The sequence below is a fragment of the Rhinoraja longicauda genome, chromosome 26, assembly GCF_053455715.1.
Source record: "Rhinoraja longicauda isolate Sanriku21f chromosome 26, sRhiLon1.1, whole genome shotgun sequence".
In the NCBI taxonomy this organism is placed as follows: Eukaryota; Metazoa; Chordata; class Chondrichthyes; order Rajiformes; family Arhynchobatidae; genus Rhinoraja; species Rhinoraja longicauda.
In genome coordinates, this window is record NC_135978.1 from 1,211,245 (window position 1) to 1,233,229 (window position 21,985).

A 21,985-nucleotide genomic window follows, 5' to 3' on the forward strand; every position below is an offset into this window, starting at 1 on the left:
AAACCTGTCGTATCCATGTACTTGTCCAAATGTTTCTTAAACGTTGTGATAGTCCCTGCCTCAGCTATCTCCTCTGGCAGCTCGTTCCATACACCCACACCCTCTGGTTCCTATTATATCTTTCCCCCCCTCACCTTAATCCTATGTCTGGTTCCCAATTCCGCTGCTCTGGGCAAGAGACTCTGTGCGTTTACCTGATGTATTTTGTCACTGCTTTGAAGAGGTTACTAATTTGAATAAAAGTTCAGACAGATCATTTCATGTGGAAGAACATTTTGGGAGCTGGGTGGTGGGAAGGCAGAAGTAGAAAGGCCAAGAGTGGCGTCTCATGCAGGAGCACAGGGAGGTCCATGTGAGAGGGAGGTGCCACACACAGAATGGTCACGTCAGAATGCTGGTAGGGGTTGGGGTCCATGGAGGTGTGTCAGCAGCTCAGTTAAAATACCACCAACAACAACGTTTGATCTGTTGACCATGGGGGCTGGTGTGGCAGAAGATATAGACATGAGAAGGACATGCCACCTGCCTGGTATGGATGAATCATGTTCAGAATTTAGAGGGGCAGAATTCAGCCTTTGGGTCCATCAAGTCTACTCCGCCATTCAAACATGGCTGATCTATCTTTCCCTCTCAACCCCATTCTCCCGCCTTCTCCCCATAACCCCTGACACCCGTACTAATCAAGAATCTATCAATCTCCGCCTTAAAAATATCCATTGACTTGGCCTCCATAGCTGTCTGTGGCAATGAATTCCACAGATTCACCACCCTCTGACTGAAAACTGTTGAATAGTCCAAGCCAGTTTGAGGATTAAAGTTTACATTAGCCTCACAAGCAAGTAGATAGATCAGAGCTGTAAGATTTGTGAAATACAAAATTTAGCTTGATGTATAAATGTGGGTTTGTAAAACTATAGCACTTGGTATGGATTTTCTATTAGTCTGTTTAGGGGCGGCACAGTGGCACAACAATAGAGTTGCTGCCTTACAGCGCCAGAGACCCGGGTTCCATCCTGACCACGGGTGCTGTCTAAAGAGGTTGTACGTTCTCCCTGTGACCACGTGGGTTTTCTCCGGGTGTTCCGGTTTCCTCCATACATTCCAAAGATGTGCAGGTTTGCCAGTTAATTGGCTTCTGTAAATTGTCCCTAGTGTGTAGGATAGAACTAGTGTACGGGGTGATCATTAGTCGGCACGGACTCGGTGGACCGAAGAGCCTGTTTCTGCTCTGTATCTCTAACGTGTAAATCATGATATCTTACTGGTTTAGATATTGTGCAGCAGAGTACAGTGCGGAAGATGTGATGAGTGGTGTTTTCTTTTCCAGATTGAGGAGGAGATGCTGGCACTGCAGAATGAACGCACTGAGAGAATACGAAGCTTACTGGAACGGCAGGCACGGGAAATCGAGGCTTTCGACTCTGAGAGCATGAGACTTGGCTTCAGCAACATGGTCCTTTCTAATCTGTCTCCAGAGGCTTTCAGCCACAGTTACCCTGGAGCCACCAGTTGGTCTCATCACCCTTCTGGAGGAGCTGGACATCACTGGGGTCACCCCATGGGTGGCCACCACCCAGCCTGGGGTCACCCGATGTCAGGTGGATCCCACCCCTGGGGGCATCCTGCTGGCCCAGTGGTGGCGGTGCCCAGAGGTGGGGGTATGGGGGTACGCAACAGTCCACAGGCCCTCAGGCGGACGGCGTCCGGGGGCAGGTCTGAGCAAGGCATGAGCAGGAGCACAAGTGTCACATCACAAATCTCAAACGGTTCACACATGTCTTACACATAAGTTCAGTTGGCCAGGGGACAGATGTGTTACTGCTCTCATGCCTCCATGCTCTGCACAAGCCACCCACTTGCATCATTTTGAAAGCCTTCTACTGGTACTGTGGTCACGATGCAGAGTGCAGGCATGCTTTTTTTTGCCTTTCAGGAAAAACAGGTCTTTTGAGTTAGTACAGAGTGTCATTTGTCAACATTTCAAACCGTATCCATCCGTCTGATCAGCCCTTGAAACACGGGAACAGAGGCCAAAAGCAAAATAGTTGCTGAGCCTGGCCATCCCCAGCTGGTGGCAGTGTGGCATCATCACTCCCTCTCCACAACCCCAGCTGGTGGCAGTGTGGCATAGTCACATCCCCACTGGTGGCATTGTGGCATAGTCACATGCCCAGCTGGTGGCAGTGTGGCATGGTCACATCCCTCTGGTGGCAGTGTGGCATGGTCACATCCCCACTGGTGGCAGTGTGGCATGGTCACATCCCCACTGGTGGCAGTGTGGCATCGTCATTCCCTTTCCACAACCCCAGCTTGTGGCATAGTCACATCCCCAGCTGGTGGCAGTGTGGCATGGTCACATCCCCACTGGTGGCAGTGTGGCATAGTCACATGCCCAGCTGGTGGCATTGTGGCATAGTCACATCCCCACTGGTGGCAGTGTGGCATTGTGGCATAATCACATGCCCAGCTAATGGCAGTGTGGCATAGTCACATCCCTCTCCACATCCCCAGCTGCCTCCTTCCTTGTTGTGGCTTGAGTGGAAGCATTAGTAACTTTACTTCTTAAAACAAAAAAATAAACTTTTGATTGCTATTAGTTTCTGTGGCCATTACACCGTATACCTTTCAAGGGCTGAACCAGTAATCTCACCAGCTGCTAACGATCGCTATATTTGTTTGGCTGGGGCATTTATCTGCTGAAATGGGTATTATGTGGAAAGCAAAATACAGGAGGTTTACACTCCATCCCATGGGCAGAAGGTGAAGGTGATAAACCAGGCCAAAGGTTGGGCTGTGTCTGGGAATGGAACTGTATTGTAGTCTGGTACAGCATTGGTATTTATCAACAGCCTCAAACCTGCATTCGTTTAGTGAACACAGGTCAGTTACTCATCTGGCATTAACCCTTTGCTACATTATCTGTGATATATTTAGCCACTAACACGTCCAAAATATGGACACTAGTTAATAGGAGGAATATTAATTTTAACTAATGCATAACAGTGATGCCATAAGTAAATCGCCAAATAGTAGATTCAAGGAAAAACTGCCTTCTGCTAAATGTTTTGATCTGCCCCGATGCGTAACTTCCAGATTTATTCATTAAGTGCAGCACTTCTTTTGGTGAAGGTCACGCCTCCCGCTGAGAGCTCCACGTGGCTCTACTGTAGTGATGCTGCACCTTATCAACACTCTCCAAATTTAACATATTTACAAGCCACCATAGAAATGGTTGAACTAACAACACATTACCATCACTGAAACAAACCCATCTGTATTGTTCTTAAAACAGTTTCGGTACAGAACACTATTTTTAAACTATACAGATAGTATAATTTTATTTTTAATAAGTAAAGATTAGTGTAATAGGCAGTTGTACAATGGGTTTTGACCTGGGGCACGTGTCAGTAAGACTCGCGCTGTGCAGGTCGGTCGGTCGGCCTGCGGGTTGTACAATGGGTTTTGACCTGGGGCACGTGTCAGTAAGACTCGCGCTGTGCAGGTCGGTCGGTCGGTCGGCCTGCGGGTTGTACAATAATCTATTGCCACTATGCTGTGAACATTATCGTCCCTTCAGAAAATACACTGCAGTAAGTAAAACACTTCCCTAAAATTCAGGTTACATCAGTAAAGTTTTTTTTAATTGAAGAATGTATGTATCTGTAAATATGTAGTAAATTGGAATTGCTAAAGCTGCCAGCCTAGGTCTGACTTTTTTTATAAACTGAATTTAGGTTCTTTCATCGACAACAAGAAGAACTTGGTGTCATTATTAGCACCAGTGAGCATGCCTATGACCTTTAGCATTCTATGTATCACTATTACTACTCTGTAGTATAATGTAACAAGTCTTAATGTGTTAAACAGACAAGAAAATACATCTGAAAGCTCTGTGTGCTTCGCATCCCTCCAGTGCTGACTGATCGGGCAGTAGAAAACTCCATGTACATACTGCATTCCATATAAAAATCACATTTGGTGTAAACTTATGTTGAAGTGACATTAACTCTTGCCAATAACCTGCTTTTTATGTCATGCTGCATTGTGTAACAGAATAATTTTAGTTGTCAATACTTTGCCAAGATCAGTAATGTGAGTTAGAAGGCAGGTCGGTTAAATGTTTCCAAATGTTTAACTTCAGTGTTATTTGAGCAAAGATTGAACTGTCCCCCTCATCGCCCTGTGAGACTGATTTGTTCCTACTATTGGTTTTAATTTGGTATTTTAATACTGGACTCCTGTCCTCCAGATTGGCGTCTGCTCCTTTCTCTGAGAAAATTGCAAATGTTGCTTTTAAGAGTAAGTGCTAAGAATAGAGCATGTTTCTACTTCCTGGCGATGTCAGTGTTCACACAGGTCGTTTATACAGGGTGCTTGAATGACTTTTCAATACTAAATCCATGTACTTTCAGCAAAAAACAAATTAGTGCCATCATTAGCTTCAAGGTGCTTGAATGATTTTGTGGGTGGAAACTCTGATTAAAAAAATTACGGATGTAGTCAATACTGCTTAAAGGCAATCCAAACGAACCCAGCCAGTATTGTACACTTCAATATTCGAAGAACAGTTTGGTGCATGAACTCTGGTTCAAGTATGCTCCTTATATCAGCGCAGGTGATGATGTAGTAGGCTTTACTGGCCCTTGGGGAACACTTTCAGTTCTGTGATGAGCTACACTGTGAGAATTGCTGAGATCATTCAGACACCCGTGTGAATGCTCAGCTTCTGAGCAGGTTTTGCTGTCACAGGCTATGTGGGCTTCAGCTAACTTTCCAGCCATGGAAATATTGATGTTTCTTAAATGTGAGGAATGTTTATTTGTAAATTGAGTTTAAGATTAGAGTTTAGTTGCAATATTAAACTTCTACCACAGTAAAATGCATTTTTAAAATATAGTGTTGGTTTAGTATTTGTTACAAAAGTCTTTTAATTTATCATTCACCTCCATTATTTTAAGTAAACGTGTCCTTTTTTTAAAAAAAAGATCTGTTTGTAGTTTTATTTATAGGTCTACAATTGTAATTTTTGATAAAGGACACATCATTTGGGAAGTTTGTCTGTTGTGCAAAGTTGAGTGTGAGCTTATGGTGAGCCTTTCCCCAGTGCTCTGTGATCAGCTCCTGGAAGGCCGGTAAGTGCCAGAACCATTGTCTTTCCATTCCGCTGCCCTTTTACTTTCCTCAACGAGGAATACTTGGCCCCGTTTAATTTTCCACCTGATTGCAAAGTGTGAATCAGAACTTCATCGTTGGGAGACTGACTGGCAGCTTGCCATACAAGGTGTTGAAGAATTGCACATTATCATGCTGTCAGTGGTCTCAGTCCTTAAATAGGTTGAGCAACCAAAATGTAGAGTCATATAGCCATTTAGATTTCCCCCCACATTTTGCACACTGATACGCTACCTCGGCCCAGTAGAAATTTAAACTGATCAAAAACGCAGTGAAAGATAATGGGATTGTTAAAATTCATAATGCACAGTGACTGAAAATGGTTCATGTCCCTCACTGACTTTGCTGATTCATTTACAACAGTAACCCAGGTAGAAAATTTCAACACTGAGAACGATGTTGAATATTGCCATTGATGCACATCATATTCTCTCCTTGGATGCTGTTTGCCACTCTGGATCTATATAGTTGAATATATACACTCAAACTTAACAATTACTAAACAATTTATCTAATCAACTTGCCATTTTTCCCTCCTCTCGCTCTCGCTCTCTCTCTGTCTCATTCATGCTCTCTCTCTCTCTCTCTCTCTCTTGTTCATGCACTCACACTCTCTCATTCATTCTCTCTTACACACACAGTTCTATATTTAAGCAGGTCTAAACTGGACCAGACTTTTTCCTACTTTCTTTGTTACACTAATCAGACCCACTCATTTTGTGGAAGTGCTTTCGAGATTCTGTGTGATCTACTTTTATCTCCCTGACTGCTTTGGAACATAACATTGTAGAACTGTGTGCTATACTGGTTAATGTCAATGTGTGATAGAGATATACATAGGTTTGCAAAGAAGAAAATGTCACCCCTTTCATGTGGAAGTTAAGCTGAATATAATCCATTTGGTAAGTTTTTTTAACAAAAGACTGTGACTGCTTAACTCTAATTTTAAGTTAAAAATGAAAATTCTCATTGGAAGCCTGGTTTACAGGTAACTTCTTGCATTGGTAACAGGTTACAAAAAATACTGAACCTCTTAACTTTCTAACGAACTACGTGAATCGTATAGTAAAATTAACTGCACTCAACTAGAACACTTTGTTTGAAAGTAGAAGTGACCCAAGGAAGCTCTCCATAATATTGACTGCATGTTTAGGTAGAAGCTCGGTGGTAGTGCAAAATCCAAGAACGGAAAGAAAGCAGCTTAACAAAATAGTCATTGCCATGGATGTGATTTGTTTTGAGGAGCTGAGTGATGTATTCTGTACTTGTCAATGATGACAGGGAATCTGAAGGAATGGAGGACTTACAAATGAAGATTGTTACAATCTTGTATTGTAACATTGGATTATATACAATGACTTCACAATCTTAATTACCTGCAATATATTTTATCTGCTCTGTTTGCGATTGGCTTCTAGTTTTCACACAAGATGTTAGCTGGGAGCATTAGGCCTAAATGATTCCTGCAGTGGGTCCCTGATTTGTTCTCTGATTAATTTTCTATGGCAGTAATTGCTGACTAGGTGCTGGCATGGCTTGGGTTTGGCCAATCTCTCTGGTTATAGGTGAAAACGCTTGCATACGTTACACTAAATAAAAAAATGTACTTCATATCTATAACATTTACCACTTTTAAAAAACAAAATGCAACAATCAAAAATATTTGCAACAAACATTGTCTATTTCACTATTAAAACATAAAGTGCTTGCATTCACTGTCTGAATGAATATTGTGATCTAGCTCAATAGCCATGTATTAATATTTCTTATTTACAAATCATAACTGCATTTAGCCAATTGGGAGTCCATATGTAGCTTTGGTAATGTCTTTAACAAAATGGTCGGAAGATCATTTAACTACACTCCAAGCTGAGAGCAACATGGAAAGGAAAATAAAAATAAGCAGGGGAGCTGACTAAACAAAAATGAGCATCCACCTGTAATAAATGTCCATCTGTAAAAGTTGGAACTGAAACTCCAAATTCCTCAGCTCTGCCCACCCAGAACCATTGTGACGTTTTCCCGATTGCTGCCAATACGCTATTTTCCCCTTCAGCTTCAGTTGTCCCCTTGTCTTGATGCACTGTTACAGGACCATCAACAATTGGCCAATGTTACTGCCCACCAGTCAGGACAAGAAGGAAAGGGAGCTCGCCAAGAACTATGTAGTACTAAAATCTGTGGAATATTCAACTGTAGGTTTATTATGGTATTGTAGTAATCTGTTAATGTGTAGTACTGAGTTTCACCCACCATTACGGTGGGGAATGACTACATGCTGTTCGGTAGGCTAATCTAATGTCCTTAGTTATATAAAAATCCTTTTTCTCTTGCTATAGTTGTTGCTGGTTCTGAACAAAAGCTCTTTCCAGGGGTTCGAAATAAATTAATGCAATTCCATTAAAAAAAAATATACTATAGACTGCTTGTAATCAAAGTTGGCCTAATGGCTTGACATCTTGTAAATGCATAATTTTATTAACAATTTCTTTGCAGTAAGATATTTATATGGTGTAAAGGGTTAAAAGAAAACCACTAAACCCACACAGTACTTGAAAAGGATATTTGTACTAAAATGTTCATTACCAACAATGCTACTATCAGTATCCCCTTTGTGTTTTAGTATGCAACAAAAAAATAGTTTAATGTGCATTAGTAATGATGAGGGACTGAGAAATGTTAATATTGTACATTTTAAATAGCTTGCAGAAATTGTGACAAAAACGAGATTTCTAACATAAACATTAAAAATGTTTTAACACTAGTTCCATGGGGTGAAGATAACACATCATGAATGTATAACCTAATCTAACCTAGAGCAACTGGCTGGTTTTAAAAAATCAGCATGTTTCAGCTACTTCAACTTTAATCCGTACATTTCTATTCTATTTTGTTGTTTTCTCTCTGCCTAATTCTGAATCTTATTTGCACACATATGATAGAAAATTCTGAATTTTAAATTTTAACAACCAAATCTGCTTTAATCGATTTTTTAGCAATGTTATTCGAGTTGTTCATAGCCGGTTGCCAATAAGTTCCTTCACTTATTGGTTTTTCTTTTAAAAATTGTACAGTAAAAATGTCAGTATTCTGGTAACTTCTGGTTCAACATACATTAGCTCATATAACCTGTATTAATTGTATAGATTGTGAAGTTAAGCTGTTACCAAGTGTCAGAAAAAGAGAATAGGGTCATATGTAATATTTTGTTTGTAATTATCCTTTGTATCATTACAAAGGAGATGTTAAAATCAACTGTAATAAAGTAATTTTAGTACAAGTTGGGTATTTTTCCTTATTTCAAATGGCTTTTGTACTGTTAAATTGCAAATTAACTTCATAGGTATTAACGCATACCTCCAGTGAAATCACAGGTAGAATCCATTGGATACAATTCTGAATTTTATTAAGATTGTTCCCCAATTTTCAAAATTAAAATCCTAATGAATGAAGAAAACATTTTAATTTGAATTACAAGTCACCTGTGGAGGATAAGATAAACTTAAAAATTAAATCACAATGTAATAAATAAATAACATTTTGTGACTTTTGGGGAAATATGAAGACTTCTAAAAATTCTAAAACAATGGAAGCTGAAAATCTGAGACAAAAGGAAGCACTCTGCAGGCCAGGCAGTATCTGTTGTGAGAGAAGCAGGGAATGTTTCACATCAAAGGTCTTCTCAGAACTCAGAAGTTTGATGCAAACCTATCTGTGGACAAACGTGAAGATCCAGGAAGAGATTAATCTGAGATGGAACAGGATGGAAATTGACAGCAAATGTGATGATATTCTCATCTTCGGCATGAATGTGGTCAATGCAATCCATGTACCAGGAGGAGAGCTAAGAAAGGGGTCATTGTTAGGATACAAGTATCCCGGACACAAACTGAACATAGCTCATCTGAGTTCCCACTGCTGCACGTGTGATTTGTGTCAGGGGTTATGGGGAGAAAGCAGAAGAATGGGGTTGAGGGAGAGATTGATCAGCCATGATTGAATAGTGTAGGAAAACTTTAGATAGTTCCTCTGTCCCTCTCTTCCCCTCCCCCTTCCCAGTTCTCCCTCTATCTTCCTGTCTCCACCTATATCCTTCCTTTGTCCCGCCCCACTGACATCAGTCTGAGGAAGGGTCTCGACCCAAAATGTCACCCATTCCTTCTCTCCTGAGATGCTGCCTGACCTGCTGAGTTACTCCAGCATTTTGTGAATAAAAGCCATGATTGAATGGCGGAGTAGACCTCATGGGCCGAAAGGCTTAATTCTGCTCCTTGAACCTATCCAGAGAAAGTGAGAGGAGTTGAAGTTGGTCACTGAGAGATTGCATTGTGAAAGGTTTTTGTTGCGTGCTATGTGTAGGTCAGCACTTCTTCAGGCTGGTGGCGTGAAGGAGGAACCTCCAGCCTTTTGTCACTTACTCCACCTGTGGCAAATACCCCTCCCCTTATCTGTATCCAGCCATCACTCGCCAGTTTGTCCCACCCTCGCGTCTCCTTTCCAGTCTTCTACTCCCACTACAATCACTCTGAAGGGTTCCAACCTGAAACGTCTGTCCATTCTCTCCACAGATGCCGCCTGAACCACTGAGTTCCTCCAGCACTTTGTGTTGTGCATTAAAATAAATTCTCTGCACAAAATGCACTAAAGCCCACAACAGGAACTCCCTTACCATCAGTTGAGATGAAAGCAGTAACAGAGAGATGAAAGGATATAGTGGTACTTGGAACTAACAGACACAACATTAGGGCTTGTGTAGATGAAGTGAGAGCCACTGACTATCCCTGGTTCTGATCAATTCGGGTTCAAACTTGTCGACATTGATTAACCAGACAGAGTTGTATCATCAAAAGCATAGCTTGACTTTAAAGATTCCAATATCGCAACTACTTTCTCAGTGGTGGATAGATCTGGAGATATGTGCTCAGAGGCTTAGAAAGGCAAGTGAAGTAAATATTGAATGGAAATTGTTCATTCAAATAGCGGGTTGTTTTGCAAGTGGCAGGTGGGGTTATTTGAAAATTATTTTTTAATCCAGTGGGCACGGTGGTGCAGCGGTAGAGTTGCTGCCTCACAGCGCCAGAGACCCAGGTTCCATCCCGACTATGGCTGCTGTCTATGTTCTCCCCATGACTGCGTGGGTTTTCTCCGGGTGCTCTGGTTTTCTCCCACATTCCAAAGACGTACAGGTTTGTAGATTATTTGTATTATTCTGTAAATTGGAACTTGTCCCTAGTGCGTAGGATAGTGCTAGTGTACGGGGTGATCGCTGGTTGGCCTGGACTTGGTGGGATAGGATAGTGCTAGTGATCGCTGGTTGGCCTGGACTCGGTGGGCCGAAGGGCCTGTTTCCACACTGTCCACAAACACATCTTTATCATTTGGTTAACATTTCAATATTGCATGTTAAAATTAACAACAAATAATTGGTGCCTATCGGTATGTGAAAGTAATTGTGTGATGCTTTGTACCTTTCTGATGAAATAGATATCACCAATAACTAATATCATCAAGGTCATGTTCTTTTTTCTGTCTCACGGTCACACTTTCTGTTCTCAGGCGATTAGTGGAATATTTTTCTCTCTGAACCCACGTTAAAGGTAGAATCATATCACAGAAATTAATAATCTACCAATTAAATTTGGTTTGAGAAGGCAGGTTTGGTTTGGTTTGAGAAGGCAGGCACAGGTAGATGATTGTAGATGATCAGCCATGATCACAATGAATGGCCTCCTGCACCTATTTTCTATGTTAAATTTGGATTCCTCTATAATGCTGATAGCACTAACATGATGTGCAGAATGAAATTCACATGTCATTTTCCAGAATATTATTCATTGAGAATAAAATCTGTCACCTGGATAATTAAAGATAGTGAGAACTTCAATGAAATGCTCATTGACTGAAGCTGAGGGTGTGAAGGTACAAGTGATAATAATATTTAACTCAACCAACTTTCTCACAATCATACCACATCATTTATCTAACTTTTTAGTTTAGTTTAGAATTACAATGCAGAAACACCGAGTCCGCACCGACCAGCGATCCCCATGCACTAACACTATCCTACACACACTAAGGGCAATTTACAATTTTACCAAAGCTAATTAAACTACAAACCTGTACGTCTTTGGAGTGTGGGAGGAAACCGGAGCACCCGGAGAGAACCCACGTGGTCATAGGGAGAACGTACAAACTCCGTACAGACAGCACCCGTAGTCTGGCGCTGTGAGGCAGCAACTCTACCGCTGCACCACTGTGCTGCCACAACTCTATAGCACAGAAATGTTATTTTAATGATTTATATATAATGCTTATGTGTTCTTATATCCATAAAACCCAATCATGTTAAAAAATGGAAAGTAAAATATAAAACATTCACAATTCTATAACAAAAGTTACATAAAGTTAAAACTAACCATTGTCATCTGAATAACATGGGTCTTGAGCAGTGTTGGCAGAGGTATGCAATGGCCTTGCATCAATGTGTGGATTAAATAGAAGTTTAAGGGATATTTTAACAGAAGTTTAGGGCTCTGGGGAGTGTTGTGGAGCAGAGGGATCTAGGAGTGCAGGGACATAGTTCCTAGAAAGTGGTGTCACAGGGAATAGGGTGAAGATGGCTTTTGCCACATTGGCATTCATCAGTCAGAGCATTGAGTATAGAAGTTGGGATGTCATGTTACAGATGTGCAAGACATTGATGAGGCCACATTTAGAGTATTGTGTAGGAAGGAACTGCAGATGCTAGTTTACACTGAAGATGGAGACAAAATGCTGAAGTAAATGGGTCAGGCAGCATCTCTCTTGAGAAAAGGAATAGGTGATGTTTCGAGTCGAAACCCTTCAGACTGAGAATCAGGATGGAGGGAAGCTGCAGGTATGAAAGAGGGTGGTGAAAAATGCTTTCAGCATATTGCCCTTCATCAGTCAGGGTATTGAGTGTATAAGTTGGGAGGTCATGTTACAATTGTACAAGGCATTGGTGAGGCCACATTTGGATTATTATGTTCAGTTTTGGTCACCGTTATAGGAAAGATGTCAAGCTGGAAAGGGTGTAGAGAAGATTTACGAGGATGTTGCCAGGACTCGAGGGCCTGAGCTACAGGGAGAGGTTGAGCAGGCTAACACTTTATTCCTTGGAGCGCAGGAGGATGAGGAGTGATCTTATAGAGGTGTATAAGATCATGAGAGGAATCAATAGGATAAATGTTCAGTCTTTTACTCAGGGGAGAGGGATCAGTGAAGTAAAGCTGTGGTATAGTGTAAGCTAGGTTTATATCTGTCTGATTCCAGCTCAGAACTTAACATTAAATGGCCCTCTGTAAATTGCCAATCGTGTGTTGGGAGTGGATGCGAAAGTGGGATAACATAGAACCAGTGTGAACGTGTGATCGATGGTCGGCGTGGACACGGTGCGTTGAAAGGCCAGTTTCCCTGCTGTACCTTTCAATCAATCAATTGAATCGATCAGTTACATTACCTTTACCATCGATGGGTGATATTTAACTCGCGACTTAACTGCAGTATATTTGTGGAGCTGCCAGTTCTATTTTTACAATTATCATAATGAAGATCAAGGGTTTAATGATGTATTTAGAGTCATCGAGCATGGAAACAGGCCTTTCAGCCCAACGTGCCCATGCCAACCAAGGTGCCTCATCTACGCACCAGCCCCACCTGCCCATGTTTGGCCCATATCCCTTTAATCCTGTCCTGTCCCTGCACCCGTCCAAATGTATTTTAAATGTTCATAAGATCATAAGTGATAGGAGAAGAATTAGGCCATTCGGCCCATCAGGTCTACTCTGGCATTCAATCACGGCTGATCTATCTCTCCATCCTAACCCCATTCTCCTGCCTTCTCCCCATAACCCCTGACACCCGTACTAATCAAGAATCTATTTATTGATTAGCCTCCTCTATGGCGCACCCTCAAAAATCATCAGTAAACTTCAATACATTCAAAACTCCGCTGCCCGTCTACTCACCCACACCCCGATCCGTGACCATATCACCCCCGTCCTTTATAAACTCCACTGGCTCCCCATCCCCCAGAGAATCCAGTACAAAATCCTCCTCATAACCTACAAAGCCCTCCATAACCTGGCCCCATCCTACCTGACCGACCTCCTCCACAGGCACACTCCCACCTGCACCCTCCGCTCTGCTGCTGCCAATCTCCTATCCCCCCACATCCGGACCAAACTCAGATCCTGGGGGGACAGGGCTTTCTCCATCGCTGCTCCCACCCCATGGAACTCACTACCCCAAAACGTTAGAGACTCCTCCACACTCACCACATTCAAAACATCGCTGAAGTCTCACCTGTTCAGTACTGCCTTCAACCACTGAAGGTCACCTCACCTTCTGTCTCCTTTCTCTGTTCGTTTATTTATTTACTTATTTATCTATTTATTCATTTCCCTATCTCTATAAAGCGTCTTTGAGTATATGAAAAGCGCTATATAAATAAAATACATTATTATTATTATTATTATGCCTGCCTTAAAAATGTCCACTGACTTGTTGCCTCCACAGCCTTCTATGGCAATGAATTCCACAGATTCACCGCCCTCTGACTAAATACATTCCTCCTCCTCTCCTTCCTAAAGGAACGTCCTTTAATTCTGAGGCTTCAGTGTGTTGATGGTGGGGAGGTCATTGGAACTTATCCTCACTGTGACTCAGGCTGGCTTCAGTAATTGGCTATTCCAGCAGGGGGTGCATCAGATGTTAAACTCCATTTATATTCGGAGAGAAGGCGATGACATTTAGCTGCTGAGTCTATCATGCAATTACATTCCTCAGTTCACAGCAGAAAAGTGTTCACACAGAATGGGGTAACAGCACCCAGACACGTCGTGTCCCTTGTGAAAGGAACGGAGGTGACGATTGAATGCAGGGCTCACTATTATACTCACAACTTCACTAGTACTGTGAGGGAGACAAGGATTGTATTGATAATTTAATTAATTTTTGTTTAGTTTGGAGATACAGCACGGAAACAGGCCATTCGGCCCACCGAGTCCGCGACGACCATCGATCACCCCATCGATCACCCCATCGATCACCCCGACACTAGGGACGATTCACAATGTTTAGCCTAAAAATCACGCACGTGTTTGGAGTGCGGGAGGAAACCGCAGCACCCGGAGAAACCCCACGCGGTCACGGGGAGAACGTGCAAACTCCGTACAGACAGCACCCTTAGTCAGGATGGAACCCGGGTCTCTGGCGCTGTGAGGCAGCAACTCTACCGCCCTACAATGGCAAAGAAGCAAATCATTTCAATCTTTTGGCAAACTTAACGTAACACATGATAGAAACGTGTAGGAAGGAACTACAGATGATGGTTTATGCCAAAGATAGACACAAACTGCTGGAGTAATTCAGTTGATGAAGCAGCATCTCTGGAGAAAAAGGATGGCTGACGTTTCAGGTCGGGACCCTTCTTCTAACTGCAGTTCCTGTTCTAAATTAAACTAACATCTGCCTGCACATAATCCATTCCCTGCATATCCATGTGCCTATCCAAAAGCCTCTTAAACACTACTATGGTATCTGCCACCACCTCCCCTGGCAGCGAGTTCCAGGCCCCCACTCCCCCTCTGTGTAAAACAACACTTGCCTGCACATCTCCTTTAAACTTTGCCCCTCTCACCTTAAAGCTGCGCCCTCTAGACTTTGACATTCCCACCATGGGGAAAAGGATCTGTCTACCTTATTTTATTTTAATTTTATACACTTCCCTCTACCTTCGACGTTCCAGAGAAAACAATACAATCTGTCCACCCTCTCCCAGTAGCTGCAACCCTCTAACCCAGGCAGCGTTCTGGTGAATCTCTCCACCCTCTCCCAGTAGCTGCAACCCTCTAACCCAGGCAGCGTTCTGGTGAATCTCTCCACCCTCTCCCAGTAGCTGCAACCCTCTAACCCAGGCAACGTTCTGTGAACCTCTCTGCGCCCTCTCCCAGTAGCTGCAACCCTCTAACCCAGGCAGCGTTCTGTGAACCTCTCTCCACCCTCTCCCAGTAGCTGCAACCCTCTAACCCAGGCAGCATTCTGGTGAATCTCTCCACCCTCTCCCAGTAGCTGCAACCCTCTAACCCAGGCAGCGTTCTGTGAACCTCTCCACCCTCTCCCAGTAGCTGCAACCCTCTAACCCAGGCAGCATTCTGGTGAACCTCTCTGCGCCCTCTCCCAGTAGCTGCAACCCTCTAACCCAGGCAGCGTTCTGTGAACCTCTCTGCGCCCTCTCTCTGTAGCTGCAACCCTCTAACCCAGGCAGCGTTCTGGTGAATCTCTCCACCCTCTCCCAGTAGCTGCAACCCTCTAACCCAGGCAGCATTCTGGTGAATCTCTCCACCCTCTCCCAGTAGCTGCAACCCTCTAACCCAGGCAGCGTTCTGTGAACCTCTCTGCGCCCTCTCTCTGTAGCTGCAACCCTCAAACCAGGCAGTGTTCTGTGAACCCCTCCACCCTATGCAAAGCCTCCACATCCTCGCGGTGACATTGATGACAGAGGGAGCTCGGGGCCACACTGGGGCCCTGTTGTCACCATTGTGATGTTGGGTCCAGTTGTGACACGGTTCTCGCTGCCTGTGGGCAGGTTGCCAGGCGGATGCACCTGGACTGCGATGCTCTGGCCAGTGTCCAGCCAGCACCCTGGCGATCGTGGCAAGAGTGTGCCGTCCAACATGGGGGTGTTCCTGGACGAGTCATGCAGGAAGAAGCTGATGGCGTTACTGACGGGTGCAGGGGCCGCGTACTTGCTCTACCGCACAGTCTGCTCCGGCTTCACTGGGCCACAGGAGGACGAGGACGACCTGCTGATTGACCACAGTGGCAACAGCACCTTGGACAGTATCGGTGCCCTGGGTGACCAAGACACTTGCCCAAACTCCCTCAAGATGAACCTGCAGGACCTGAAAACGGTGCTGACCATCCTCCATGAGAGTAAGGATCCCATTATCCGTGGGACCATCCTAACGAGTATCTACCGCATCCCAGGATTTTCATCCCAGCAGGATCTGCTCCGCTCTGAAGGTGGTATCTCCACCATTGCTGAGTCTCTGGATGACCCCCTGGACTACATCAAGACCAGCGCAGTCATGGTCCTCAACGTCCTGAGCAATGACCCGGCCAACCGAGACCTTCTGTCCAAGTACATCCCCCAGGTGGTGAGTCTGGCCACCTCCACGCTGCATGAGTTTGAACAGCTACCTTGTCTCAGGCTTCTCACTAAACTCTCCCACAACCAGCAGAGCCACCCGCCCCTCCGGCCCGTCCTGCCTGACTTCTTCCACCTGCTCCAGGTGGGCTCCTCCACCATCAAGTTCCAGGTGCTGCAGATCCTCATTAACTTCTCCAGCAACGTGGAGATGACCTTCCACATGTTGGACGTGCCGCTCCCAGCCTCCTTCCTCTACCTCTTCAACTACTTCCAGCGGCAGGACATCCTCAACGACCTGCTGCTGCTCATCAGTAACCTGATGGAGATGGAGAGGAGCATCAGCTACCGGGCGGCCAGGCACCAGTACAGAGATGGCTCCCTCTTCCTGCTGCTGCTCGGCCCCAACACACAGTTCTTCAATCGGCTCATCTATTTAATGGCCTTCCCAGATGACAGGATTAAGCTCCAGGCGGCCCGCATCGTCACCAGCCTCGGCTGAGTGGCCTACCCCCTCACCCACACCCCCCACACCCCACCCCCTCCCACACCCACACCCTCCCACCCCCCCACACCCCCCCTCACCCCACCCTCACCCCACACCCTCCCACACCCCCACCCCCACCCCCACCCTCACCCACACCTACCCCCACCCACACCCACACCCACCCCCACCCCCCCCCACACTCACCCCAACACCCTCCCACACCCACACCCTCCCACACCCCCACCCACACCTACCCACACCCACACCCCCACCCACACCCCCACCCACATCCTCACCCACACCCACACCCCCACCCCCACCCCCACCTCCCCCACCCCCACCTCCCCCACCCACACCTACACCCCCACCCCCCCCACACCCCCCCCACACCCTCACCCACACTCTCCCACACCCTCACCCCCACACACCCACACCCCACCCACACCCACCCCCACACCCACCCCCACACCAGTCTGGGTTGAACTGCCCCGTCCTGATTATTTTGAAGAGAAAATAAATTAAAGGAGCATAAAATGGAGAAACGATTCTTCCTTTTCACCCGATGACCCAAGTAGAGAGAGACACCTTCTGTTCAACTGTTCATTTCCAAAGTGCTGGAGGAACTCAGCGGGTCAGGCAGCATCTGTGGAGGGGATGGACAGGTGATGTTTCAGGTCGGGACCCTTCATGAAACATCATCTGTCCATCCCCTCCACGAATGCTGCCTGACTATTATTATTATTATTATTACTATTGTCTATATATTTGTCTCTTTTATCTACTATATACTGAAGTTTGTTGTTGTTTACTAACGGTCTTACAGAGTTCTATGTTTACATGTCTGTTGTGCTGCTGCAAGGAAGAATTTCTTTGTATCATTGTGGGACACATGACGATAATCATGGGACACATGACGATAATCATGGGACACATGATGATAATCATGGGACACATGACGATAATCATGGGACACATGACGATAATCATGGGGCACATGACGATAGTCATGGGACACATGACGATAATCATGGGACACATGACGATAATCATGGGACACATGACGATTGACCTGCTGAGTTCCTCCAGCACTTTCTTTTTGCTCAAAACTCCAGCATCTGCAGTTCCTCGAGACTCCATTTCTGACATCTGCCCATTTTGATTTCCTTTAGTTTAGTTTAGAGATACAGTTTGTAAATTGAATTGAAATTGAATATAATTTCTTTATTTGTCATCCAAAACAAGTTTGGAATGAAATTTAGTTACCATGCAGTCACAACACTGAGAAAGCACCAAAAACACACAGCTCCATGATTCACCACAGACATCGGTCACAGTGACTCCATCCAGGCCCCTCCACGCTGTGATGGAAGGTGTCCTGCTTGTTTCTTCACCCCGCGGTCGGGCAGTCAAACTCCAAACTGAAGCGTCGAGGCGATCAAGTCTCCCGACTCTGAAACCCCCGCCGGGCGATGGAAGATCACACGGCCGATTTTAAGCCGCGCCGGACGATGAAAGGTCCTGTGAACAGGCCCTTCGGCCCACCGAGTCCGTGCCGACCAGTGATCCTCGCATACTAACACTATCCTACACACGAGGGGAAGTTTACAATTTTACCAAAGCCAATTAACCTACAAACCTGCACGTCTTTGGAGTGTGGGAGGAAACCGGAGCACCCGGAGAAAACCCACGCAGGTCACAGGGAGAACGTACAAACTCCGTACAGACAGCACCCGTGGTCTGGATGGAACCCGGGTCTCTGGCGCTGTGAGGCAGCAGCTCTACTGACAACAACTGGCCAGATGTGGGGAGGGGGGATGGGCTCTCCCCGCCATTGCAGGGATCCACAGGAGGGGGGACCTCACTGAAACTTACCAAATAGTGAGCGGCCTGGGTAGAGTGGATGTGGAGAGGATGTTTCCACTAGTGGGAGAGTCTAGGACCAGAGGGAGATGAGGGGGAACTTCTTCAGCCAGAGGGTGGTGAATCTGTGGAATTCATTGCCACAGACGGCTGTGGAGGCCACAAGTCAATGGATATTTTTTAAGGCAGAGAAAGATAGATTGTTGATCAGTGCGGGTGTCAGGGGTTATGGGGAGAAGGCAGGAGAATGGGGTTAGGAGGGAGAGATAGATCAGCCGTCATTGAATGGCAGAGTAGACTTGATGGGCCGAATGGCCTAATTCTGCTCCTGTCCTTATGACAGTGGGCCGAAGGGCCTGTTTCCGGACTGTATCTCTAAACTAAACTACCCACTGCAGCGAGTAAGAATGTGATTGTTCTGGTTCAAGTGATAACTAACCATCAGTGATCCTTTCACCCAGCGTTAGATGCCCTGTCCTCTCCATTGCCTGTCCATCCTACCCACGGGCTCCTTAGGTGCCCCTGTCCTCTCCACTCACTGCCTGTCCATCCTACCCACGGGCTCCTTATCACAGACGTCACTGCTGGACTTCAATCCTTGACATCCATCACCAACACACCAGGTGGCAAGAAGCACAACGTTTAGTTTTAATTCCCTTGTGCATTTCCCCCACAGTGGAGCATCCACAAGGCCATTGTGGAAGCTCGTCTCTCCCATCCCAGGTCTCCGACTAGTCTCACTGTCCTCATTCATTTTACTGACTGTATTCCTCGTCACCTTCCCCTCCGCTAACAATGAGCCATTCTACATTTCTAACATAAATTGCACATGTTCCTTGACCTTCATCCCCTTTGATCTGCATTTTCACACTTCACCCTTCCATGTCTCTAGTTTCCCTCAACCCCAACTCTCAGTCTGAAGAAGGGTCTGACCTGAAACGTCACCCATTCCTTCTCTCCCCAGAGATGCTGCCTGACCTGCTGAGTTACTCCAGCATCTTGTGTCTGTCTTCTGTGGAATGCTCACCTTGAACCAGGCTGTGAATATTTTCACAGATTAGTGAGTTGTGAGCTGCAGGTTAGTTCACTTTAGTTTGGACGTGCAGCGCGGAAACAGGCCCTTCAGCCCACTGTCGTAAGAGATAGGAGCACTGTAGACCCACACTGTAACACTGTAGACACACACTATCACTGTAACACTGTATCACTGTAGACACACACTATCACTGTAACACTGCAACACTGTAGACACACACTGTAACACTGTAACACTAACACTGTATCACTGTATCACAGTACACACACTGCATCACTGTATCACTGTAGACCCACACTGCAACACTGTATCACTGTAGACCCACACTGCAACACTGTATCACTGTAGACCCACACTGCAACACTGTATCAATCAGATGTGCAGCACTTTGGTCAACGTGGGTTGTTTTTAAATGTGCTATACAAATAAAATTGACTTGACTTGACTTGACTGTATCACTGTACAGACACTGTATCACTGTAGACCCACACTGTAACACTGTAACACTGTAACACTGTACACACACTGGATCACTGTATCACTGTAGACCCACACTGTATCACTATATCACTGTATCACTGTAGACACACTGTAACACTGTAGACACACACTGTAACATTGTATCACTGTATCACTGTACACACACTGTATCACTGTATCACTGTAGACCCACACTGTAACACTATCACTGTGACACTGTAGACCCACACTGTAACACTGTATCACTGTAGACACACACTGTATCACTGTAGACCCACACTGTAACACTGTAACACTGTAACACTGTATCACTGTAGACCCACACTGTATCACTGTATCACTGTAGACCCACACTGTAACACTGTATCACTGTAGACACACACTGTGACACTGTAGACACACACTGTAACACTGTATCACTGTGACACTGTAACACTGTATCACTGTAGACACACACTGTAACACTGTAGACCCATACTGTAACACTGTAGACCCACACTGTAACACTGTAGACCCACACTGTAACACTGTATCACTGTACACCCACACTGTAACACTGTATCACTGTGACACTGTATCACTGTAACACTGTATCACTGTAGACCCACACTGTAACACTGTATCACTGTATCACTGTAGACCCACACTGTAACACTGTAGACCCACACTGTAACACTGTATCACTGTATCACTGTAGACCCACACTGTAACACTGTAGACCCACACTGTAATGCTGTAGACCCACACTGTAACACTGTAACACTGTATCACTGTAGACCCACACTGTAACACTGTAGACCCACACTGTAACACTGTAGACCCACACTGTAACACTGTATCACTGTAGACCCACACTGTAACACTGTAACACTGTAGACCCACACTGTAACACTGTAACACTGTAGACCCACACTGTAACACTGTATCACTGTAACACTGTATCACTGTAGACCCACACTGTAACACTGTAGACCCACAATGTAACACTGTAGACCCACACTGTAACACTGTATCACTGTAGACCCACACTGTAACACTGTAACACTGTAGACCCACACTGTAACACTGTAACACTGTAGACCCACACTGTAACAATGTATCACTGTAACACTGTATCACTGTAGACCCACACTGTAACACTGTATCACTGTAGACACACACTGTGACACTGTAGACACACACTGTAACACTGTATCACTGTGACACTGTAACACTGTATCACTGTAGACACACACTGTAACACTGTAGACCCATGCTGTAACACTGTAGACCCACACTGTAACACTGTAGACCCACACTGTAACACTGTATCACTGTACACCCACACTGTAACACTGTATCACTGTAACACTGTATCACTGTAGACCCACACTGTAACACTGTATCACTGTAGACCCACACTGTAACACTGTAGACCCACACTGTAACACTGTATCACTGTATCACTGTAGACCCACACTGTAACACTGTAGACCCACACTGTAACACTGTAGACCCACACTGTAACACTGTAACACTGTATCACTGTAGACCCACACTGTAACACTGTAGACCCACACTGTAACACTGTATCACTGTAGACCCACACTGTAACACTGTATCACTGTAGACCCACACTGTAACACTGTATCACTGTAGACCCACACTGTAACACTGTATCACTGTAGACCCACACTGTAACACTGTAACACTGTAGACCCACACTGTAACACTGTAACACTGTAGACCCACACTGTAACACTGTAGACCCACACCGTAACACTGTAGACCCACACTGTAA

At 45.1% G+C, this 21,985-nt stretch overlaps 2 protein-coding genes across 2 annotated transcripts in view; both read left to right on the forward strand.

The window, feature by feature from the left end:
- The window catches only part of LOC144606355 (serine/threonine-protein kinase TAO1), a 124,885-nt gene extending 116,439 nt beyond the window's left edge, over positions 1–8,446 (forward strand). Inside the window, exon 20 of the mRNA XM_078422382.1 lies at positions 1,328–8,446. Within this exon, the coding sequence (XP_078278508.1) occupies positions 1,328–1,789 (462 nt within the window). The 3' untranslated portion in view covers positions 1,790–8,446. The remainder of the gene's footprint in view (positions 1–1,327) is intronic.
- A 7,423-nt stretch (positions 8,447–15,869) lies between these two features.
- Positions 15,870–16,844, forward strand: LOC144606548 (armadillo repeat-containing protein 10-like). The gene has a single exon (XM_078422803.1). It carries the CDS (start codon positions 15,870–15,872, stop codon positions 16,842–16,844), a length of 975 nt encoding a protein of 324 aa, XP_078278929.1.
- The last annotated feature ends 5,141 nt before the right edge of the window (positions 16,845–21,985 follow it).